Source organism: Falco punctatus (genome assembly GCF_963210335.1).
Source record: "Falco punctatus genome assembly, chromosome: 7".
In the NCBI taxonomy this organism is placed as follows: Eukaryota; Metazoa; Chordata; class Aves; order Falconiformes; family Falconidae; genus Falco; species Falco punctatus.
The window spans coordinates 11,514,307-11,535,673 of record NC_137587.1 but is presented as its reverse complement, the minus strand read 5'-3'; the positions used below and the strand labels follow the sequence as shown (position 1 = coordinate 11,535,673).

The 21,367-nt window shown below is 46.9% G+C and overlaps 1 protein-coding gene across 1 annotated transcript in view; it reads left to right on the top strand.

The window, feature by feature from the left end:
* The window catches only part of INSM2 (INSM transcriptional repressor 2), a 34,103-nt gene that overhangs the window by 11,218 nt on the left and 1,518 nt on the right, over nt 1-21,367 (top strand). Inside the window, 1 exon segment of the mRNA XM_080394975.1 lies at nt 54-21,366. Within this exon segment, the coding sequence (XP_080251101.1) occupies nt 20,878-21,366 (489 nt within the window). The 5' untranslated portion in view covers nt 54-20,877.

Below are 21,367 nucleotides of genomic sequence, written 5' to 3'. Positions count from 1 at the left end.
GCGCCCGTGGGAGCTGTCCCGCCCCGCGGTGCTGAAACGCCCCGTAACGGCAGCGCCGCGGTGGCGGCTAATCCCGGCCTGGCCCCGCGCTAATCCTGCCGCTCTCCAGCAGAGACCAGTAAGTACCCGGGACGTGAAGAGCAAGGGCCAATTAATTTTTTAAAATACACGGTCCCGCGTATAGACTGCAGTCCCTCTTTATTTGTCGGCTAATTATAGCTGTAATTGCTTTGCTATTTATCCGTGGAGCAGCTTCCCTCATATTGAGGATAACGGCATTAGGAGGCCTTGTGAAGAATACTAATTACTTAAACCCAGAACTTTAGATTTCAGGTCTTAAAGGCAAAATGAGGAATTAATTAAAAAAGGAGATTCGAGCCAGGGTAGGCTGTTAAATGCACTGAGACAATATATGTGCTAGGCTGCTGACCTGAGCAATATTCCTTACTGACAGCACTGGCAGAAAAGAAAACGAGGGAATAAAATTGATAAGCAATTCAGCTATAGAATTATTTTAAGGAGACAGAAAAGTGCAGGTTTAGCAAAACAAACATCGTGCTCCGATACTGTTGTAATATTAATTGATGAAAAATTAGTAATAGGTACTCCCAATGGAGAAAGAATTCTTTAAGCTAAAAAACTAAAAGCTAAACTTCTAGTTTTACTTCTGCACATGTAATTTGTCAGAGAAGTATTGAAAAAAATATAATTAATAGTAAAAAGACAATAAATTTTTATTAATGCCTACAAATACATCTTCGTTACTCACATAATGACTAATAGAAACATTCAGAAAGTAGTTAAGAGAGATTTTTTTAAAACCTAATGGCCAAGAAATATAATCGTACCGTACCTCAGTAATTGTTAAAGGAAGGACCCATTATCTTAATTATGTTTCTGGAGCAAACATTATTTCAATGTGATAAAAGATGACATGACACTAAAGGTAAAGCTACAGCAGATGTTACATGAGTAACAAGCCAATATGCCCACATTCTGGTAATTTCTCCCCCCCAGACATGTTCTCATTAATCTGTGATTAATAGGATTTGAGTATAGTAAATGATGTTGATCTATTGTCTGTCTTTGTCCCACACCATAGAGAGAGCAATTTGTCAGCTTGGGTTTTGTGTGACTATTTAATAGCAAAGAGAGGGAGAGAAAAGACGCTAATCTTCTAATTGGCATCTATAGAGAAAGGTCTAAGAACACTGCTTGCCTGGAAACAGCTTGTGTGCAATTCCTATGCCTGTGAGGCTGAGGCAGCCAGCCGTACAACCCAGGGTGCCTATGGAAAAGGGAACTGTATGGATCTATCACATAATCACCCACTGTTGAAAGGGAGACTGGAGAGCATGGCACGCCATAGAACAAGGTGCAGTTGCTAACTCTTCAAAGTCTGTTAAGTTTCAGCCTGTTACATGTCAAGGGAGTACTTCTTGACTGGTGTGACTTTAATAAAGACAGAAAGCTTCGTCCTTCCCAGAGCAGAAAGAAGAACGAGGCAGGGGACGGACGGGGGGCAGTGATGGAGACCAGAACATGGGAATCAATGGAGGGAACATGAAGTACCCAAATGCCTTTCCAGTGATGTCAGATGAACAATGGGTTCGTGCTAAGATGGTGCCACTTATAATCTAACTGTCCTCCTTAGGTGCTAAGGTTACCTAACAATGTGATTGTCCCTCCCATAGGACAAAATACAAAATAATTTTACAATTAAGTCACTAGTCCCAGTTCAGGAAAGCATGCAAACTGCTGTTTAAAACTAGGCATGAGGACAAGTGCTTTGCCTTTCCCCCACCCCTGGCTGTCTATTTGATGTCCTCCAAATGGTCAGAATCAAGACTTGATTCTGAGTGCAGCGGAGGAATGGATCCCTCTGGCACACCCACATTGCATAAAATGTGGGTTTGTTTCATGTAATGATTTGTTGAGTGGTGAACGTAGCTGTGGAGTTCCTCATTCAGTTTAACCACCTGAGATGTTCTGAGGCAATACAACTATTTAAGGTAGTGCAGCAACTCTCTAAAAATAGGATTTTTTTGGAGGACTTATGCCAGTTTTTTACTGGTGCAATTTAGGGCACATTTCTGTAAGTAGTTTGATCAATCCGATGGGTGGAACCAGTAAATTGCATTAAAGAAGGGTGGGACTATCTTAAACCAGCTTTGACACATGGAAATTGTGCTGTGGACCTGAGCATAAAGTTGTTTCTACCTATATAACTCTTCAGTGGCTATAACACAAAAAAAATCTCTGCTGTCTCTGTTTTAATGCTAATGCATGTGAGCAGGATTTAATGGAAACTGATGAAGGATAAAGACTGGATAAAAAGATGTTTCACTAGAGGAAGAATAAACGCACAGACAGAATTGACTCTGATTTAAAATGGAGAATAGTGTAGGGAAAAGAGCTGATAGTCCTGAGGTTAATAAAAAGGCTTCCAATAGTGTGTATTTGAGTTTACAGTATTTACTGCCACATTTCATAATCACATCCCTGTTTGAAGCCACCAGAGTCCACTGTTCAGGTGTATGAAACCAGCACCTGGGCATGTACAGCAGGTGACGTGGTGGCCGAGCTCCGCAGTGAAAATGTTGTCGGGATTTGGAGAGCAGATGTGAGTCTGGGCAGGGACAAAGCACGTGGGGAAGTGGGGAGAATTGTAGCATCTTATATATGAATTTACAAAAATCGAGCATTTCCCTGCTGCTTCGTGATGTTACTTGTGGGCATGCTGAGCACAATTATCACCAAGCACAGAGGGTAGCCCTTTTTCTGCCTTTGGGGTTGAGCACTGACATTTGTCCCCATTTCAGGCATGGCAGAAAGAACACAGCCAAACTGTCCCCATGGAAACACCCAAAAACTTTCCCAGTGGAAAGAGCTCCCTAAGTAGAGATGCTGGAGCTGTCCTGGATCTATTAATCCCACATCAGAGCGTGCAGTGCCAAAACCCCTGCCTGAGCTGGGGCCGTGTGAGTGAGCTGCAGTGTAGCAGTATATCCATGTCGGCAGATCTCTGGTTTCTAGCTTGCTTGTCTTTCAGAGGGAGGAAGATGTCTGTCTTGCTTCGCCACACGAGCTTGTGCAGCACAATGCCAGGCTGTCATGCAATGTAGATTTGTGGTCTGAAACTTGGGGGTCTCCACCTTGTGCTCTGGTCTGATGAACTCCGATGGGACGCTTGCTCTTCTTCTGGACTGCTGTGATCAAGCAAGGGAGGATTTCATCCTCCAAAACTGGAAGGTCTTGGGGCACCCCTAGGGTCAGGGTACGACAGCCTTGGAGAATTGCGGAGTATCCTAGGTGATCTGGTTGCCTCCACCACCCTCCTCAATTCCCTTGGTAGAGGAAGGAGAGGTCCTGCAGCCTGGGAGGACTGTACTTAACCAGCCTGTTTACAGAGAAGTTTTCATAGGTGTCCCTGTAGTGGTCAATGGGAGAAGAGGGGCAGAACACACCCTCCTTAACTCCAGCCTTCTGCCACCATTTGAGGCTTTTCTTGTTGCTGGGCTGTAGTGGCACAGAGATAATAAAGCCTTCGGAGCCTGCACACATCTGTCTGCAGGCAGGCGTTGTGCAAGGACAGGGGAACCACAGGGAACCAAAACAAGAACAGATAGCCACACATCCCTTTTTAGAGGTTAGGGTGCTTTATCCTGTCCCAGATAGAGAAAAAAATGTTCCAGCTCACAGGGAGTTTCAATCTAAATGCATACACCTAGGTAAGCTCAAATCTTACATAGTACTTTTGCACAGATATACGTTGTGGCCAGGTTCAAACACTGCAAGTTCTAGTTCTTTTCTTTTATGATGAGGTTAGGTTTTATTTTTAAAATGCTCAGAGCTCTGAGAATGGGAAGGTTTGTAAGGAAGTGAGTAATCAAAATGCCCCCAAATGCTCTCTCTGAGTAGACCAGGAGGTGCTGGGAGGCTGCGGGTGGCTGTCTGTGATCTGGACTTCATCTGACAAAGTCCTCTGCATCAGGACGTGAATTTATTGCGTCTGTCCATCAACACAGCTCATTACACGGAACTTGAACTTAAGCTGTGACATATTTTCCGATAGATTAATCTCTATCTAGCATGTGAAGTTGTTGCGAGCACTATTTGTTATTTGATATTTCATGCTCTCAGCCTGCTCAAAAAGCTGCTGAGCTAAGGAAGATCAAAATGCAGAGTGACATTTCTCTTTAGAAAGCCATTATTATAGAAAGACTGTTAAAATGTGAGAATACAGTGATAGTAGCGAGTGTTATAAAACTGTTTATTTAAAACATGACCTGCTTTCTGCCTGTCCCTTAATATCACTGTGCTTAGAGGGGGAAGGAGGCTGTATTTGAAGCAGTTATCTCCTAGGCTATAGCATCTGGTGATATTAAAATGTCATCAGATGAAAATATATGCAACAGTGTCAACCTCATTTGAATATGAAATGCAAAGACAATCCAAGGCGGACAACTGCTTGTTTAGAGTGATATCTGAATCCAAAGGCTGGATCATCAATAATAGATTAAGGGGTTTTTTTGCTTGTTGTAAATTAGAGGTCAGATGGGTATTGCTGTTTTGTTTTTTAATCATTTATCACATTAGGAAGGCTGGCTGTTAGAAAACACTAAGCAGAGTAAAAATGTAAAATACAAATTGGGAAGAATTAATTTTAAAATCTGACACTAGAATAAAGCTTCAAAACCCTGTATCAACTACACTGAAAATTAGATAGTAACATTCTGGTAGTTCTGTCAAAGTCAAATACAGAAGCAATTGTTAAGTGTTGATAGGCAGTGGACAGAAGGTGTAATCCACTGGGAAGGTTTTGATCCAAAATGAAACAGTTTTCTACCCCTGCTAGTCAGGCAGAAATCTAATTACTCTCTTTTGATCTCTATGGAGAGGTAAACCAAAGAGTTATAGGTTATGGACAGTTTTATTGATTTTTATCTCAGAAATCAACAAGTGCAGGCTTTACACTTTACACATACTTGCTTAGCTGGTGTTAGGATCAAATATTTCAAACTGGCTTTCCCTGCTACCAAGTCAATAAGCATTTTAGTTGTTTTGTTCAAGTTGTACTGTTGATGTTAATATTGCAGAACTTTTTTGCACTTAGAAGCTTTGGGGGAAAAGGTAGCCAGGTTTATATCTGGGTGTTTTAAAGCAGAAGTCTAAACATTTGTTTATCCATTTACTTGTTTTTCCTCTTGCAAGAAGCATCGTTATATTATGGCAGTAACTAGACAAGTATCTGTATTTTTAGCTCTGCGTATGAGAAATGGATCTTCATGGTAAAGGCAGCAGAACCAGAGTCTGAACAGGAAGGGTCTGCCGGTTCCTGGAGGTTTAGAATCCCTTCGATTGACAAGGTAGAGAAGGGTAACTGCCACGCAGCCGGTAACAGCACCTAAAACCATTTCTGGAGTGCTCCCAAGACCTTTCTAAGGTAGTCCTGGAGTGCGAGGGAGGAGAAGGCTTTCTGCTTCTGGAGTTTGCAGTGAAACTTTGAGACCAACCAGATGCAAACTCCACTGCTCATATGCTAGCACAGAAACGTACCTCGGTCCTTTGTCCTGTCTCTGTGGGTGCAGACATTGCCACAAACACCCACTCTCATCAGCTGCAGCTTACGGCAATATTTAATCTTTAAACAACCCCACCCATTCTTCTCCAAGCTACTTACCATAAATCCTATGTAATTTTGCAGGATGAGTTCAGACACAGGCCAAAATGGTCAATGGAGAGGGAAGTCCTTGTTTTTCACGCAGACCCACTATAGGCATTTTTGATTAAGTTTAAATATACGGGAAAGATTTCACTGCTACTCTTACCCTTAAAACCTTGGCATGCAATCATGTCCCCAGCTCAGCAAGCAGGAGTTGTGCCATCAAGCTAAAAGATGTCAAGATTTCATGCCAGCTTTTTAAAGGTATAATTATTTGGGGCCTATTGTTGTTAATTACACATTTTCATGCAATCTAATTGGTCTTCAAGAATGTGCATCGAGTCAGGCTCTGCTTGTTCATGCACACAAAAAAGCCAGTCATTCGCATTTAGCTCCGCTGTCAGAGCCACAGGCACAGTCACGGAACCTAGGATGAGTGTAGCTTCAAGATTATTTTGATAGCTTCTCTTCGTTGTGTCCTGGGAGATAAGGCTGTTTCTCCCACAGCTGCATTTTTTCCTGAATGACTGACAACCCCTTTAGAGGAGATCAGCCCCTTTTTGTGCCCTTTCACTCACTCGGAGGTTATCAGCTAAAACTGCACTCAGCATTCAATCACATCTTTCCCCTGTGGCCGTAACTCCTGTTAACACAATTAACCTTCTGATGGGAACATAAAATGAATCTAGGGAGGGAAAAAGAGCAGAAATACATTCCCATGTTAAGGATTAAATGGCCATAGTGCTTATAGCAGTGGTTTTTCACCTCTTTCCATAACACTGTGTGGAAGGGGCTATTAGCAGGAATTCACCTGCCACAAAATTCTCCCTAGCAATCCCAGCAGCTCTTATTTTACCAGAAATATTTTTACTTCAGGGTTGAGGGAGAGTATTATGGGACATAAAACCAGATTTCCAGCCAGATGAAAATCTGTATTTGTTTGTGTTTTGGTTTGCTGACCACCCCTCCAAATAAATCTGAATCTGAAAGATACCAATTGACAGCCAACGTTTCCCTTTTGGGGGGAGGTGGGGGGATGAGGGGGACAAATAACGCTTCTTCTTTTGTGTTTCTTTTTCTATGACAGTATTTAGAAATGATAAACAGACCCATTGCATGTTCACCTTTGTTGTCATTTACTGGCTGTGTTTCTGTCCTGAGCTCTGGGTTTCTCTGCATGTGTCACCCCGGCTGTGCCTAGCGTGTACCTACTCTAAGCATGTTTTAGCCCATGGTATTTTTGAGTGATCTAAATACATCCCCAGCCCTCCTGAAGCTGAAATATGAATATTCATTCATTTTTTCCCTTTTTATCTCACTCTCTGCTCCATGGGTGGCTCGTCCTGAAGAGGCAGGGGGCTGGGGTGGAGGCCAGCAATGCCCACCTTGGGTACCATGCACAGGCTGCAGCATGTTTTCTGGTGAAGTTTAGTTCCTCTGAAAGGGAGGAGCAAGCCTGACATCAGCTTTCCTCACTTTAATTACTGTAAGTGATGCACGCACCCCACAGGTGCTCTGCTGGTCTGGCACTGAATAAACCTCTGGTCTGGCTCGGCATCCCACTCTGGTTATCTTGAGCGAGCTAATGCTCTCCTTGGTTTTCCTCTACAAAAATGTCTGTGGAGGATCTTCCCTCAATTTTAAGTGCACCAAAGTCCTTGAGCAAAGACCTGGGCAGGTATTGGAACTGCTGAGGCAAAGCACTGGGAGGACACTCCCTTGGGTGCGTTGGCTCCCAGTGGTGAGGTGAAGGTGGAATGGGGTTGGGATGCACTTATTGTCCAACCAGCTGAGCCTTTATCCCCTCTATGGTCAGGAGAAGGGCTTGGAGGTGCTGGGCCTTTTGACTTTCTCTGGTCTTGCCTACTCAGAAGTGTTGTCCGGCAGCAGATACTTGGCTGTGTGTGGTTTCAGTACTCCAGGCGTTTGTAGGATGCTGCGGTGAAACCTGTGACTGAACAAGGGATGGAAAATAAATACCACTTTTCTAGCCTAGGCATGTCCCCAAGCACAGACAGTGGTTCAACTGAGCAGCAGCTAAATGAGATGAGGACATTTTGTGTTTTCCTGTAGGATTACAATAACGCTGATTTTGACCTTGCCCCATTTACCAGGTTTGCATAAAATCAGTAAGTGTCCGGGTCTAGCTGCTGACGGTGTACCTGCACTCTTCCTCTGCTGGTTGAGCCGATTTAATGCAATGCCTCTGGTAGCAGATCTAAGGAACTTTGATCATTGTAGCATCAGGTATTTAGCATGCAAGTGCCAAATTTGTATTTTCAGCAGAGTAGAGCTAATTGCTTGAACAGTAACTGAAGCAGGCAGCAAAAAAGAACAAGCTGCTTTTTGATATCTGTAATTCTTACAAGTTTTTACATGTTGCAATATAAGGAATAGGTTTATAATGCAAACTGTAAAAACAAACAGACACAGCAAGATAATTGAATTTTTGGGACAGACTTTAATAATGCCCAGTCTGCTTTGCATGTTGTTACATTTTCAAGTTTCTTCCTCACTTTCTTGCTACAGCCCTGCCTTCCTAAACAGGGGTCTGGGGGACTATCCCCGTGTGTATGGACTTTCCAGTGTTGCTGCTGTCGATTTGCAAGTGTCATGACATTAAAACTTGTGTTGAAAACCCCACAGTTAATGCTGGAATGTGTCCCTGGCAAAATAAAAGAAAGTCTTTGCAGCTAGAGACAAATGCCTTGCGCTGCTGAAGAAGAGCCAAGGGAGCTCTGTGAACCTGCCCGTTTGCAGATGAAGCAGCTGTTGGGCTTGTAGGAGAAGAGCAAGGAAACACAGCTGATGGGGAAAGGAAGATGCAAGGATATCAACTGACAACCAAAGGTTGGGCTAATTTTCATTGTAGGGTTTTTTTCTCTGTTTTGTAGCTCTTTTCCCTTTTCAATTCAGACGAGTTAGCCGTTCGCCTGTCCTTGTCCTGAGAATTGATTGTTGCTTCCATGGGAGATTGCTGGCATGAAGAAAACACTTACAGTAATTAAAGTGAGGAAAGCTGATGTCAGGCTTGCTTCCCCCTTTCAGAGGAACTAAACTTCACCACAAAACAGTTTTGTTTCAAAGCAGGCTTCATTCCAGTGGATGGAGTATCCGTACAGACACAACTGAAACACGGCTTATTGTAGCTCTGCAGCAATGGAGCACAACTGTGGAGCTCTGCGGTGGAGATCACACTTGAGGTAAGGGTGCAACAGAAGAACTGCACATAAAAAGGCCAATAAAGGACGAGGCAAGGTTAAATAATATTGCATCCCTGGCTCACACCGGTTCCCCCCTGGCTCGCTTGCCACAAGAGACACCAGTTAGCTGCTGCCCTTCCCTGTGCAACTGCCTCCAGCTCAAGCAGCCTCTCGCACATTCCTGCTGTGGTACCTTTAAAGGACACAAAGGCCAGGTGTGTTTGGCAGGGTCACAGGGAGGTGGCCACCAGGAGATGGGGTGTGTGCTGGGGCAGGGGGCACGTCCAGGACACAGTGTACAGAAGTGATTTCTGCTGAGCTGAGCTGGCTGTGAAGCTCGCAACCTGGTGGGCTGAGGGCAACCTTTCAACTCAGGTTTTCCCACTGAAGAGAGAGATGTAGATACAAACTGAATGGCTGAAAAAATGTGAATTCAGGATGTAGTGAGCAGCTCTTATCCTCCTGAAAGACATGTGCACTGGGGTGTTATGTAAATCCTGAAAGGATACAGCTGCCAGCTCATCCCGTTGTTGAAAGGGATTAAGTCTCCGTGAGCACTGGGAGCTCAGGGATTATGGTTCAGCATCCAGAAGGGGATGCACCCAGGGTGATTTACAGTGTTTAAGGGCTTTCTGCCTTCACTCAACACCTATAGCTGTTAGGATTTCTTTTGCTTGGTTTCTGGAGGTGGCAGGAAATATACTCTTACCAGGTTCTGCTGAAATGCAGAACATTGTGGACTCTCTTTTCCTAGATCCACACATGGATGTGCTACTGAAAAACAGTATTTGAGAGATGGCTGTCTTTTTCTGCTAAACCAGGTCAGCTTTACCCTGAGCAGCTACCACGTATGTCCTCCTTCATTGCCCGAGACCCACGTCTGTACCAGGTGGATCTGTCACTGATCTTCTCCCAGAAGAGCCTTGCTCTATTTTATAGTCCACAGCACTTCGGCTTACTTCTTCATGTAAAAGTTCACTGTTGCGGGTCCAGCCCCTGGGAATTACAGCATCTGAGCTGGCTCTGCAGTACTGGGGTGATGCCGTTATTAATCCTTCTGATAGGGCTGGAGCAGTCACTGTCTGGTGGAAGAGCTTGTGCATTACTACATAATACATCAAACCTCCGGTGTGGCAGCTTCTTCCAAAGAGCAGATAAATTTTCCACTGCCCTGTGTGCCTCTGTGCAGGGGTCTGCCACCGTGTGTACCGGGGATCTGCTTTTCAGCATCAGGGGACTCAGCTAAGAGAGGGGCAGGTGAGATTTGACTATTCTGAAAAATGTGACCTGCTTAAGATACCACTTAACACAGCCATGGGGTTTTGTAAGAGTCTTCTCATAAAGTTCTTGAAGAAAAGTAAAAGGGTCTTAACTGGGAAATACACGGAAACAATTCTGTAATATAAATTATTCACTCTTCCTCATCTTTTGCTGGTGGAGGACAATCTCCTGCACCAGTGACTGTGGGAAAGCCATACCTTTGCCCTGCCTTTTTAGTATATTTTTTCTTTCAGATATACTCCTTTCGTTAAAACTCTGGAGAATAACTGAGGCTGTACGGGTCTAGGCTGTCCACTGCTGGTTTACACTCTGCATGATCTAGTTTTGCTTATCTGAGGATGAAGCTCAGAAAACAAAAAAGAAACCAAGGGAAGATGCTAACAGGGTTGGACCTGCTGTTTCAAAATATCTGCTATTCTCCATTTTTCTGGGCTTGTGCTTCCTATCCCTTTTGTTCCAGTAGGCATCACTTGATGAAAAAGAAGTACAATCCATTGGTCTGCGTTTCAGAAAGTAGTCTTTAAACTTCCAAACACAGAAGACATTTTCACCTGTATTTTCCAGGCACAAAACCTGCATGTGTAAAAATATCAGAGCAAAATTGGCAGTGTGTGCCTGGAGGTCCCTTTGAAAAAATGGATCCATTCAAAATTGTATTTCACCCTCAGTCCTAAATAACCGATTTATGTTCCAGGTGAATTTCTACAGCAATTTACAGTTCTTCTACTTTTTCAATTATCCATTTTCCCCCTATTGAGATCTTACTCATTTTCATTTACTTCTGCAAAATCTTTTTTCCTGCTCACAGTACCATTATGCCTTCCCCGACTACTTCTTTGAAATTAAGTGCTTGGTTCTTTATCTTTTCATCATTAATTACCAATGTCTTTTTGACCTCTGCTTTGTAAGCTACCGTGTCGTATTTCTACTTCCTATCTTCTAGGCTCGGTTTAGATATTTTTTTTTCTTCAACAGCCTGCTCTGAATAGCTTTGTTCTTGTTTTTCAGTCCATTCCCAGAATGGCCACACAGCCGAACCTTTGCCCTCCTCTCTTGTTTTTCATCTTGTCTGTATTATATCAATGGCCTAGTTAAAAATGCATTTTATAGCTCTCTGAGGCCAAGCTCCTCTCCGTTGTTCTAATTACACTGATTATAATCTATACAGGTATCTCAATAACCTTTTGCTACGCCTGTGGGCCAGCTAGCACCTCTCCTTTGAGGGCCAGATGCAGCCGGGTGCGAACAGAAGCGGGTGTCGCTGTAGGACTGGGGGTTTGGTTTAGGAGATGGGAATAATATGAACAGAAGCCACCCTGTGAATGTTGGCTTAGTGAAATGTTAGTTTAAAGGGCTGAGGATTTTTTCTTGCGGAAAAATGGTGAACTTTTATGGCAACCTCTTCAGTGAGATGGATGACACTTTGGTAGTTTGGGAAGGTTCAAGCCTGTCCTTAGGTATCCACATTATTTCTTGGGCTGGTTCCACATAGATCATTTCACCATACATTGCAGCGGCCTTTTCATTTGCTTCTTTCTTCATAAGCATTCCCAAAGTTCTTTATTTTGTAATTGAAAAAAATTCAAATAGTTCATCAGTTATTTTCCTGTCTTTGCCAAATCTCCCATTAGCATCAGTGGAGCCTCATTTAGCGAGCGAGGTTAGACTCCACCATCGCCTTTAAGTATTCCTTTCTCGGGAGTGATGGCTAGGAAGGAAGGATGGCTGTTTTTGTTTTTTTCAAAACCGTGAGAGCGGCTGGGCCTTCTTGCCGAAATATATTTTATAAATGTGTAAAGGGAGACATGATAAATGCAGGCATTTGCTGTCATTTTGTTCTTTTAAATAAATAACTGAGTATAATGAGTCTCAGCCACAGAACGAACATAATGAACCTCCAAAAAAGATGTTGTCTGAGAGCAATATTTACCACTGAGGAAGGGATTGTTACAGAAACAAAAATTGTTTAGACGGTAGTGGGTGAGATAAGAATCTATTAAAGGAATTAAAAGAGAAGATGATTCATCACACATTTCTGCTTATTTGTAAGAAGAGACACATGAAAGGCAGGGATTTCAAAACATTTATATTAGAAAAACATCAATAACAAAGCCCCCTGATTTAATTTTTCAGTCTCTTGGGCTTCAAAAGAAGATGTGACTTTTCCACATTTGCTTTGAAAAACAAACAGCACTGGAAACTAGCAAGGGCTCGGTTTGCTTCGCTGCATTTCACGTTTAGATCAGCCACCTATACATGGTATTTACACCATTTTCTTCTGTGTGAAAAACCAGGAACTTCTTTTGTTGCATGGACAGCCAGATTGCCAATACGTTTCAAAGGGGTGAAGCGTTTCTCCCGATGCTGCTGCCGAGGCTGCTTGCGGTGCGCCGAGGAAAGCCTGTCTCACCTACTGCTCGTCCTGCATACGCTCCCCTGCTCCAGTCAGCCTGCTGCCCTCCCTGCTGAGAAACCCTCTGCAGCAGGGATCGGGGTAGTCATCAACCGCCTGTGTCCTGCTTTCCCCTGTCACCGGCACGAGGACATCGCAATGGTGTGATAGGGACGTACTTTTATAAGGTTATTTGGGTACTGGAGCAAGGTCTCGCAGCACAACTATGGTAGAAAATTTGTCTTCAAGTGTTATTCATAGCAGAATACAGAGAATGTTGATAATAATATCATGTAACAATTGATATCGATAATGTATGATTAATCTATTATATAACATAATAACACAGGATTTCTGCGGGTATGCTTGCTGTAGGGGGATAACAGAGAACAAAGCAACGAAAGCAGGAAAGAGAGAAAGAAGTGAAACCAAAGGAGAACGTGTACATAAACAAGCAAGCTGTTAGCCAGCGTTGTGACTCTGTTGGAAGAAATCAGGAGTTACAGTTTAGAAAATCTCAATTCCTTTTGCTGTACAGCTCGAGTTTTGATGAACAATGTTTTTTCAGCTGTCTCCTGTAAGTTGACATCTACTAAACAGCCTTTGAAAATGAACTGGCTTGTACCCGGTCCTGCTAATTTGGATGGGGCAGTGGGTAAAATCCTGACATGGTGGAAAGCGGCAGTGACTTCCCCAGCAGGGGAGTGGTACGTCAAGGACCAAACACAATTCTAAGGTTGAGCAGCAGTTGGGAAAGACAGAGCCGGGGAGGAGAGGGAAGAGCATGGTTTGGTTCTTCCCTGAGTGAGCGGTGCCCCGGGGAGCCGGAGCCGCCTGGCTGAGCATCGCTGGGAAGAGCTGCATCGTTGCTGCAGTGCTGCAGCTCTGCTCCCCTCCTCTGCCTCTGCCTCAGCAGAGCCCAGTGCTATAGACCTAGTGCCAGGGGTAGCCCTACAGCTCCCCGACTCCGAGGGAACATACAGCATCTTCAGGAAAATGAAGCTGAGCTGAGTTCAGGGCCACGGGGTCAGTGTCAAACTCCTGCCAAGCTTCTCCAGTCCGCCCCACGGGCTCATTCCCATGGATGTTCCCATCTCCCAGGATACAGGGTACTGGGAGGGGAGGGGGGATGAAAGGGGTGAGGAGGCCCTGGCATCTTGCACGGTCCTTTGAAAGGTGCTCTCGGATCTAAGAAGGTCAGTGGAAAGTTAGGGGAGCTACACCCCTGTGTGGAGGCATCCGCCCCATCCCCCGAAACACCGCCATCCCCTCAGGGGCTGGGCACAGCAGGCTCTGGGGCTTTGCTTTTTAGGAAAAAAAATTACTCTTTCCTGAAGTACAGCTTGGAGGGGGGGTGGGGAGGGGGAGAAAAACCCCATTTTGAGAATTAAGGAAAACTTTATCAGACTTTTTTATTTTAATGGCAATTTTTCACTTTACCCTATGCCATTTAAAAATGCTGAACTGCATTTTCGCTCCCACTTAAAGGTGCGATAAGCCTTGTAAACATGAACTGGGCACAGGACATTTCAGCCCGAGAGCCGACTGTTTTGCGGATTCGTAATGGTCTAAAGAAAAGTGCCTTTACACTAAGAAATACCACACAGCCATAGGAGTCACTGCCTTGTTCGCTACAACACCCAGTGCTTATTTTAAATCCTAACTCCGCTATTCTTTATTGCTATTTTCATTTCTGATACAGTTCTGCTTGTGTATCTTCCAACTGAACATACTGTGCTTCTGTTTAACTGTCTATTTATAGTCATAAGAGAAATAAACATATAAAATAAATGCATCTTGATGCACAGCTGTGCAGGAGTACAGATGTTTTATTAATGAAAATGAATCCAGCTTTTTGTAAGTCATGGCAGCAATATAACATATCATTGTTTGCTTCTCCGCTAGATGGTCCCTGCTGTTTTTACATAGAAATTCCTGTAATACTTAATGGACATCTGGAAGAATTCAGCCAATTAATCGAATTCACGCAGGAGCTAGGCTAATGGCTGTCTGAAAGGCAGATTACATTAAATCAAACTTGCAATATGAATGAAAGTACTTAATCATACATGCAACATTCATTAGACGCGGCACAGCAAGTGTTTTGATTACTTTAATGAAAGATCAGGTAAAGTGCATCAACTGAACAGATTGAAGAGACAGCATGCTTACAAATGTTTGATTATGTTGACTATCAACAGAAACGGTGCCAGTAATTTATAGCAAAACATATTTGGAAGAGGAGGAGGAGGATGGAGCCGGCAAACTTGGGAGGGGAAGTGAAATTTGGGCCTCGCCTCCAAGTGCTTTAATTAATAGTCAGGACAGCAAGACTTTAATCAAATGTCACGAAAGCAGCAAAACAGATGTATTTGGAGAATCCTGTATGGCAACAGCTAGGGATCACTTATGTTTGCAGTACTTAGAGCCTGATGCTGGTTTTGAGTCCCCTGTGTTTTGTCTGACTCTGCAGTAAACAGAGCCAAGTCCTAACCGGAAAAAAATATTTTCAAAACAATGAGATTCATGCTTGATTTTTCAGCCTGCAAAAGGTAATGATTTCAGCTTGGTGCCGCTCTTCCCTTCGGGCTCTGCAGGAGACTCCCCCCAGCCGCCACTGCCCTCACCCTCTGTGGCGAGCGCTGGCTCCCAGCGAGGACAGCAGGGCTGAAGAGGAGCTTTGGCTGCGGGATATCCCCAGGCACCGCCGCGTTTCCCCTTCTCCGACCCCGTCAGCCAGCACAGCCCTTTGTCGTTGCCCCTGGGTGATGACCCAGCAAAGATGGGCAGTCTCCAGCCTGGTATATCTGCTGAGAGCCAGTGCTGCAGCATCGTCCCTCCGAAGCTTCACGCACGGTGGGCGTTTGCCAGGTCTCATTTGGGGACGAGCAGGGCAGCTGACTGCAGAGGCCAAAGGCACGCTTTCAGAAAAGAGCAGCAGGTCTCTGGTCAGTGCTGCTTTTCCTTTGCCCCTGCCCCTTCGTACTCCCCACATAGAAATGAAGCACTATTTCCTTCTGGAAGCTGTCCTGCTCCTTCTCACTTTTGTAAGAGGCAGGCACCCAGCTCAGGTGGGGCTTATTTCCTTGTAATGCAATTTTCCCACCGGTTTCTTCAGGTGCTGCTCTGCCCAGTTGTTTCTAGCCAGCTTTCTGTTGGTTTGCTCTCCTTCCCCCATTCTCTGCCACTGTTTTTCCTTATCACTGTCTCCCACGCTCCACCTGCCCCTTTCCTGCACTGCCATCTGCTTTGCAGTGGCCAGGATGTGCCTGCACCTTATTCCTCGATAATTCCTGCCATTCCTTTGCATAGGCAAGCAAAGCTGCAATAACATCCTTCTGGCAGAAGCTACCTGCAGCTTGGGCAGGCCAGGGAAGTGGGAATTCAGTGGGGCCTGAAGAAAACGGAGGGAGAAGTAGACAGGATGCCACGGAGAGGGGCTGTGAAAGGTCTTGAGCGACAGCCCGGAGGAATTGCCTGTTGCCTCTCCGAACCAGAGGAGTTTCATGGAGGAAGCTGGCCTTCGCACAGGGGCATGAAAAAATTCTTGGTGAGCAGAAAGAAGAAAAAGGTAAGTATTTTCCTGAGCGCTTAGCTCCCTGAACCATGTTCCTGCAGGACTGGACGTGCTCCAGCACCAGCAGAGAAGAGCAAGGCAAAGTGTGGCCATAACAAAGTATGTGTGGCTGCGATTCACCTGGTCCTGCTCTCTGCTCTCCAAAAGCCTCCTGGATTGAGCCCTGTTGGGACGTTAAGCAAACTGCAGGTGTCTCTGTCCTGCCTGAACTTTACTGGAGGTAGGCATGGAGTGTAGACACTGCTCCAGAGCTTCATTTCCTCCTGCTGCCCTCCTCTTGCCTCCTTACTCCTTGCTCTGTTCGCATGCAGAACTGCTCACCTATCTGCATGTGCATCTGCACGCAGTGCAGCTGCGACTCTGCCTCGCTGAAAGCCACTATTGCTATTCAATATAATTAATAACTGTGACCTTTCTGTACAAGGAGTATCTTTTTCAGTGAATTACAACATGTAATGATGTTTGTAGGAAACAGACTGCCGAGTATCTCATGCCAAAGGAAGCCAAAGCTTCCTATTTATGACATGGGGAGATCAATAAATAACTCCATTACAGGCAAATCTGTCATAGCAAATGGCTTCAGCCTGTGAGGTACAAGCCGAAATCCAGCTGAAATCTGTAATGAAATAACAAAAGTCGTAACGGTCCCATCGAGGCTCTTGGATGACTTGTACGAGTTTGGGAATGCCAGGCTGCTCCCTGGAGAGGACCTGGTGTCCCCGCGATGGGCTGATGCAGGCAAAGATGGGGAAGAACCAACACGCGGGAGCACTCATTTGGCCCTCCCGCTGCTGCGCACTTACGGAGCAGGGGCCTGAGCTGCAGCATCACTGTTCTCTCGATGTCAGCTTAGTGACGGCAGCATGGCGACATTAACAGCATCACTTCACTTATGAAAAAAGAGGAAGGTTGAGTATTTCCATAGTGTCTTCAAATCCCTTTAGCCTGAGTACCTTCACAGAACCGTGTTTCCTACCTTCTCTTACAGAAAGCTTTTTGTTAATATTTGAGCAATGAAGAAAACAGCAGCTGTTAGCATCGTTTTCCCCTCGAGGCAGATTGTCCTCAGGTAAAACGAAACACAATTAAGGTACCAGCAAGGTCAGTTATATTAGACAATCCATATCCTCATAATGCAGATATTTCCTTCAGTGTCTGTCACTAGCATCAAATCCCCAACTGCAGCAAGGTAATTGGCAGCTTCCTTCTGGGGGAAGATAAAATGGCTTGTGCTGCCACCAAAAACAGCTTGGATTTTGTTTGTGTAAGTGCTGGAGCCTGGGGGTGGTATCGCTCATCTAGCTATATTGCTGGACAGTCATGTATCAAGGACAGGCTTCTGAGGCGGCTTCTGTCTCCCTCCCATTTACTGCTCCTTTAATTACAAACCAGATGTTGGGGGAAGATTTAAAAGTCAACTTTATTTGAAATTCTGAAATATAAAAAACTCAACCACAACAATTTTTTTTGTGGTGGGGAGGGGAAACATGAAGGAGAGAAATGTTCTTTAATCCTTTGCTTATAGTGTTTTTCTATTTTATTTTTAACTCTTATTTTTTAAAGTTGTGGTTATTTTTTCTTTTATTAAGTGGCCAAAGGCATTTTTCTTTTTCTTTCTGCCCCCTCAGCCCCCAGAAGAGTTTTTAGGCTTTTCTCTGAGAACCAGACCTCACCCGAGACCTCTTCCCTCCCAGCCGGGATTGCTGTCATACATTCCTTTCACTGTTTATGCCCCAAGACTGTTCAGAAACATCAAATGCAGCTGCCTGCTTGCTTGACAACCTTTTAATTGGGGACCACATTACACCTCCTCTCCAGTGTCCACGTAAGCTCCCAGGTGACCAGCAAGGAGCCAGCGCTGGCCTCATGCTCTGCTGGAGACATGGCTGGGGCTGGGAGCAACGGGACTCCTGCCTCGCAGCCACAGATTGTGGTCCCCGGGCGGTGTGAGGGCACTGGGACAGAGAAGGACCTGGGTGATGAGCTGCTGGTGCTGTACTCTTGAGGCCCCCGGCAAACAGATGAAGCATCCTCCACAATCATGGAATCATTTAGGTTGGAAAAGACCTTTAAGATCATTGAGTCCAGCTATTAACCTAGCACTGCCAAGTCCACCACTAAACCGTATCTCTAATGGAAGGCACCAGGAGCTCTCTGCTCCAACAGGTGAAGGTATCTAGAGGAACCTGAAGCCTGGTCCTTGCTTTGGAAGGTCCTCAAGAAGTTGACCCTGCCATCATTGAGCCTGGCTGCTGAATCTTGACAAGGCTTGAATGGATCCCACAGGCTTATTTTAGCAGTAAAGTTGAGTGTACAAGGGTAAAGGTCCCCTCACACAAACCAGGAAGCTTCTGCCAAAAGGGAGGCAGAGCAGTGCCGTACCGCTCATGCTCCCGTTCCCTAACGCACCAGCATGCAGTCCCAGCCAGAATGGAGAGAATGGTCCGAGGAGGCAAAGGATGTAAGAAGATGTACTGGTTCCTCTTGTTCTCAGCCTGCCAGTTCCCCACTACTGGAAGTTTGATTTCCTATTTACTGTGGGATTAACACTTTGGTTAATCTAAGGTCATCTAAGGATGACTCTCATACCTAAGTGGCCAATAGGTTTGATCAAGTCCAACCTGATTTTATCAGACTGCAGAGAACGCACTGTAAGGTCAGGAGCAATGACATTGTTCAGTTCCTTGCTTAGGAAAGCCTCAACTTTAAATAAAGTTCCCCTGGTGTATGATGTTCAGGCGGGTTAAGTGCTGCACTCTCAGCTACGTGATGGGACTAGTGGCATGCAATAAGTCAATGGGGAAAAAAAAATCCAGCAAATTTCTACAGGATGTGTGTACACACAGAATTGGTAAATAACTTTACAAATTATCTGAATTTTCTAATTGTACCATTTTTTGGAGGGAATAAAAGCTGCAGGCAAGAAGACAAACCCATGTAACAGTCTGGAAAGCTTAGAAGATGCAAGATCTGGGTGTAATGCTGGTCCCCATGGTTAAACTCACTTGTGAATGTGGGGAGGGAGGGAAAATAATCTGCAATCGTAGAATAACGACCCTGCGAGTGGGAGTCTGGGCACTGGGAGCCAGCACTGGGGCAGGGGCAGCCTGGGGAAACCAGTATGTTCACTGAGACCACCAAGGCACAAGGTGGTTGCAACAATCTGAATCCCAAAGCAATTTTGCTGTGGTTTTTGTTAAAGATCCACGGGTGCTGGCACGTGCTGCACCAAGACCAATGGCGGGATGATGGGTTCTGCAGTTTTGGGCCCCACCTCAGAAACCGATAATTGGGAGGCAGGCGGGGAAGGCTACGAGAAGGCTGCGCTGCGATGGCACTGCGGCACACGGCACACGGGGGAGGCACAGGGCCCCACGGAATCACGGGGAAGAGTGGAGGAGCGCGGCAGGCACGGCGGGCACGGCGGCGGGTGGGGGTGTGGAGCAGTGACTCCACCTCTGCCACTTTGGAAGGGGAGGCTCTAAGCTACCCCAGGGCCATGTCAGACCGTGGCACTGGGGCCTGAAGAAACACCCCGTCACAACTCCAGCCTCCGGCTTTTCCTGGAAAAATGTTCAGAATGCCAGTAAAGGTGCTCAGTGCACCTGCTTTCCAACCGGCACTTCGCCTGCTGCTCCTCCTGTGTCGGGAGAGGCATCGCTGGGTTCCTCACCCCTTGGGACAGAAGCGGAGCTGGACGTTCCTCCCACAGGCTATTTATGCAACGTGACAAAAGCAAATGAAATATTAATGGGAACGTTGCTTGCAATGGGAAACTGAAAAGACTATTTAGGTATGGCTTGGAGGGACAGTACAAACCAGTGGGTCTGTAAGCAGAGATCCAGCTACTCAGTGAGAAATGTAGCTGGGAAGTCCCAGTTACACTTGTCAATGCAAATATTAGGCAAAAATCACACAGCAAGTCAGTGCGCCTAGTTGGCCCCAGTTACAGCGGTTCGTACTAACAAAAGGTGATCTCTAGCCCGCAGAGCCTATAATCTAATCTAAAATTCAGTGCAACCATGAAAATGGAGGAAAATGGGAGAGAATGTAAAACACGATTAAGACTTTGCTAAGCAAAAATAATCTGAGCACTTACAGAGACAAGCGGTTGAGCGTTTTGAGCAGGTGGGGCAGGTTCTGTTCTTGCACCAAGGCTGTAAACCTTTCTTGCCACCTCTGGAAAACCCCTCGACCTAGAGGCGCCGGTCCTCCCTTGCTCCCGGTGCTCCCTCGCTTCTCCTGCTAGGGGATGCTCCCACCGCGCCGAGTGCGCCCGTGCGCCCGGGGCCGGGGGTGCCCGTCCCTGGGGAAGGGATGGAGGGAGGCTCCAGCGTGGTCCTTGTCCCCTGCACGCCATCTTGTGCGCCGTGCGAGCGGGCGGGCTGCGGGCAGGGCAGCGCCGTCCTGCCTCCCGCCGGGCGCGGTGAGGGACCGGGGGCACAGGGGCTGCGGGCACGGGCGGGGGGCGGATGGCTCCCCGCCGCCGTGGCACCGCGCTCCCCACCCACGCAACGGCGTTTCCGAAAGGGCCATTAGCGGTGTGGCGGCACCGGCACTGCCTTGCCTCGGGGTGCCCGCGCTGCCCCCCGGCTCACGGCACCCACGAAGGGGCCGGGCATTGCACCGGGGCGGGGTGGGGGTGTGTGGGGGTGCGGGTGTGTGTGGGGGTGTGTGGAGCTTTGGGCCCTTTTGCAGTTCGGTGCAGCCACCCACGGGTGAAGCCGCCGGCGGACCGCAGCCGCTGCACTGAGCGGCGATGCGGCGGTTTAAGCGGGAGCGGCCCCGCCGCTCTTGCACCGGGAGCCCACCGGGGCACCAGATCTTTGCGGCTGCGGTGGGAGAGCTGCTGTGGCGGTGCCGAAGGACGGAGCGGGCTCCCAGCTCCCGCTGCCCCTCAGCCGCCAGCCACGGGGGCGGCCCCGGCGGCGGGCGAAGGCTCCGGCACACGCACCCACCGCGGGCGCCCCCCCGGCCCGCGGTCCCTCTCCCGTCCCGGGCGCACGCTGCCGCTCCCCCGGCCCCGCCGGCCGCCGCGCCCCCCGCCTCCGCAGCCCCAGCGCCCCCTCCCCGCCAGCGGGGAGCCCCGACCCGGCCCGGCCCGGCCCGGCCGCCGCCTCCCCCCGCCGCCAGCGCCGGCCCCAACTCCTCATTGGCCGCCGCCGCCGGAGGGAGGATGACGCCCGGGCGGGAGCGGGGCCGGGGGTATAAAGGCCGGGCGGGCCGGTGCCGCCGCGCTCCCGCCGCCC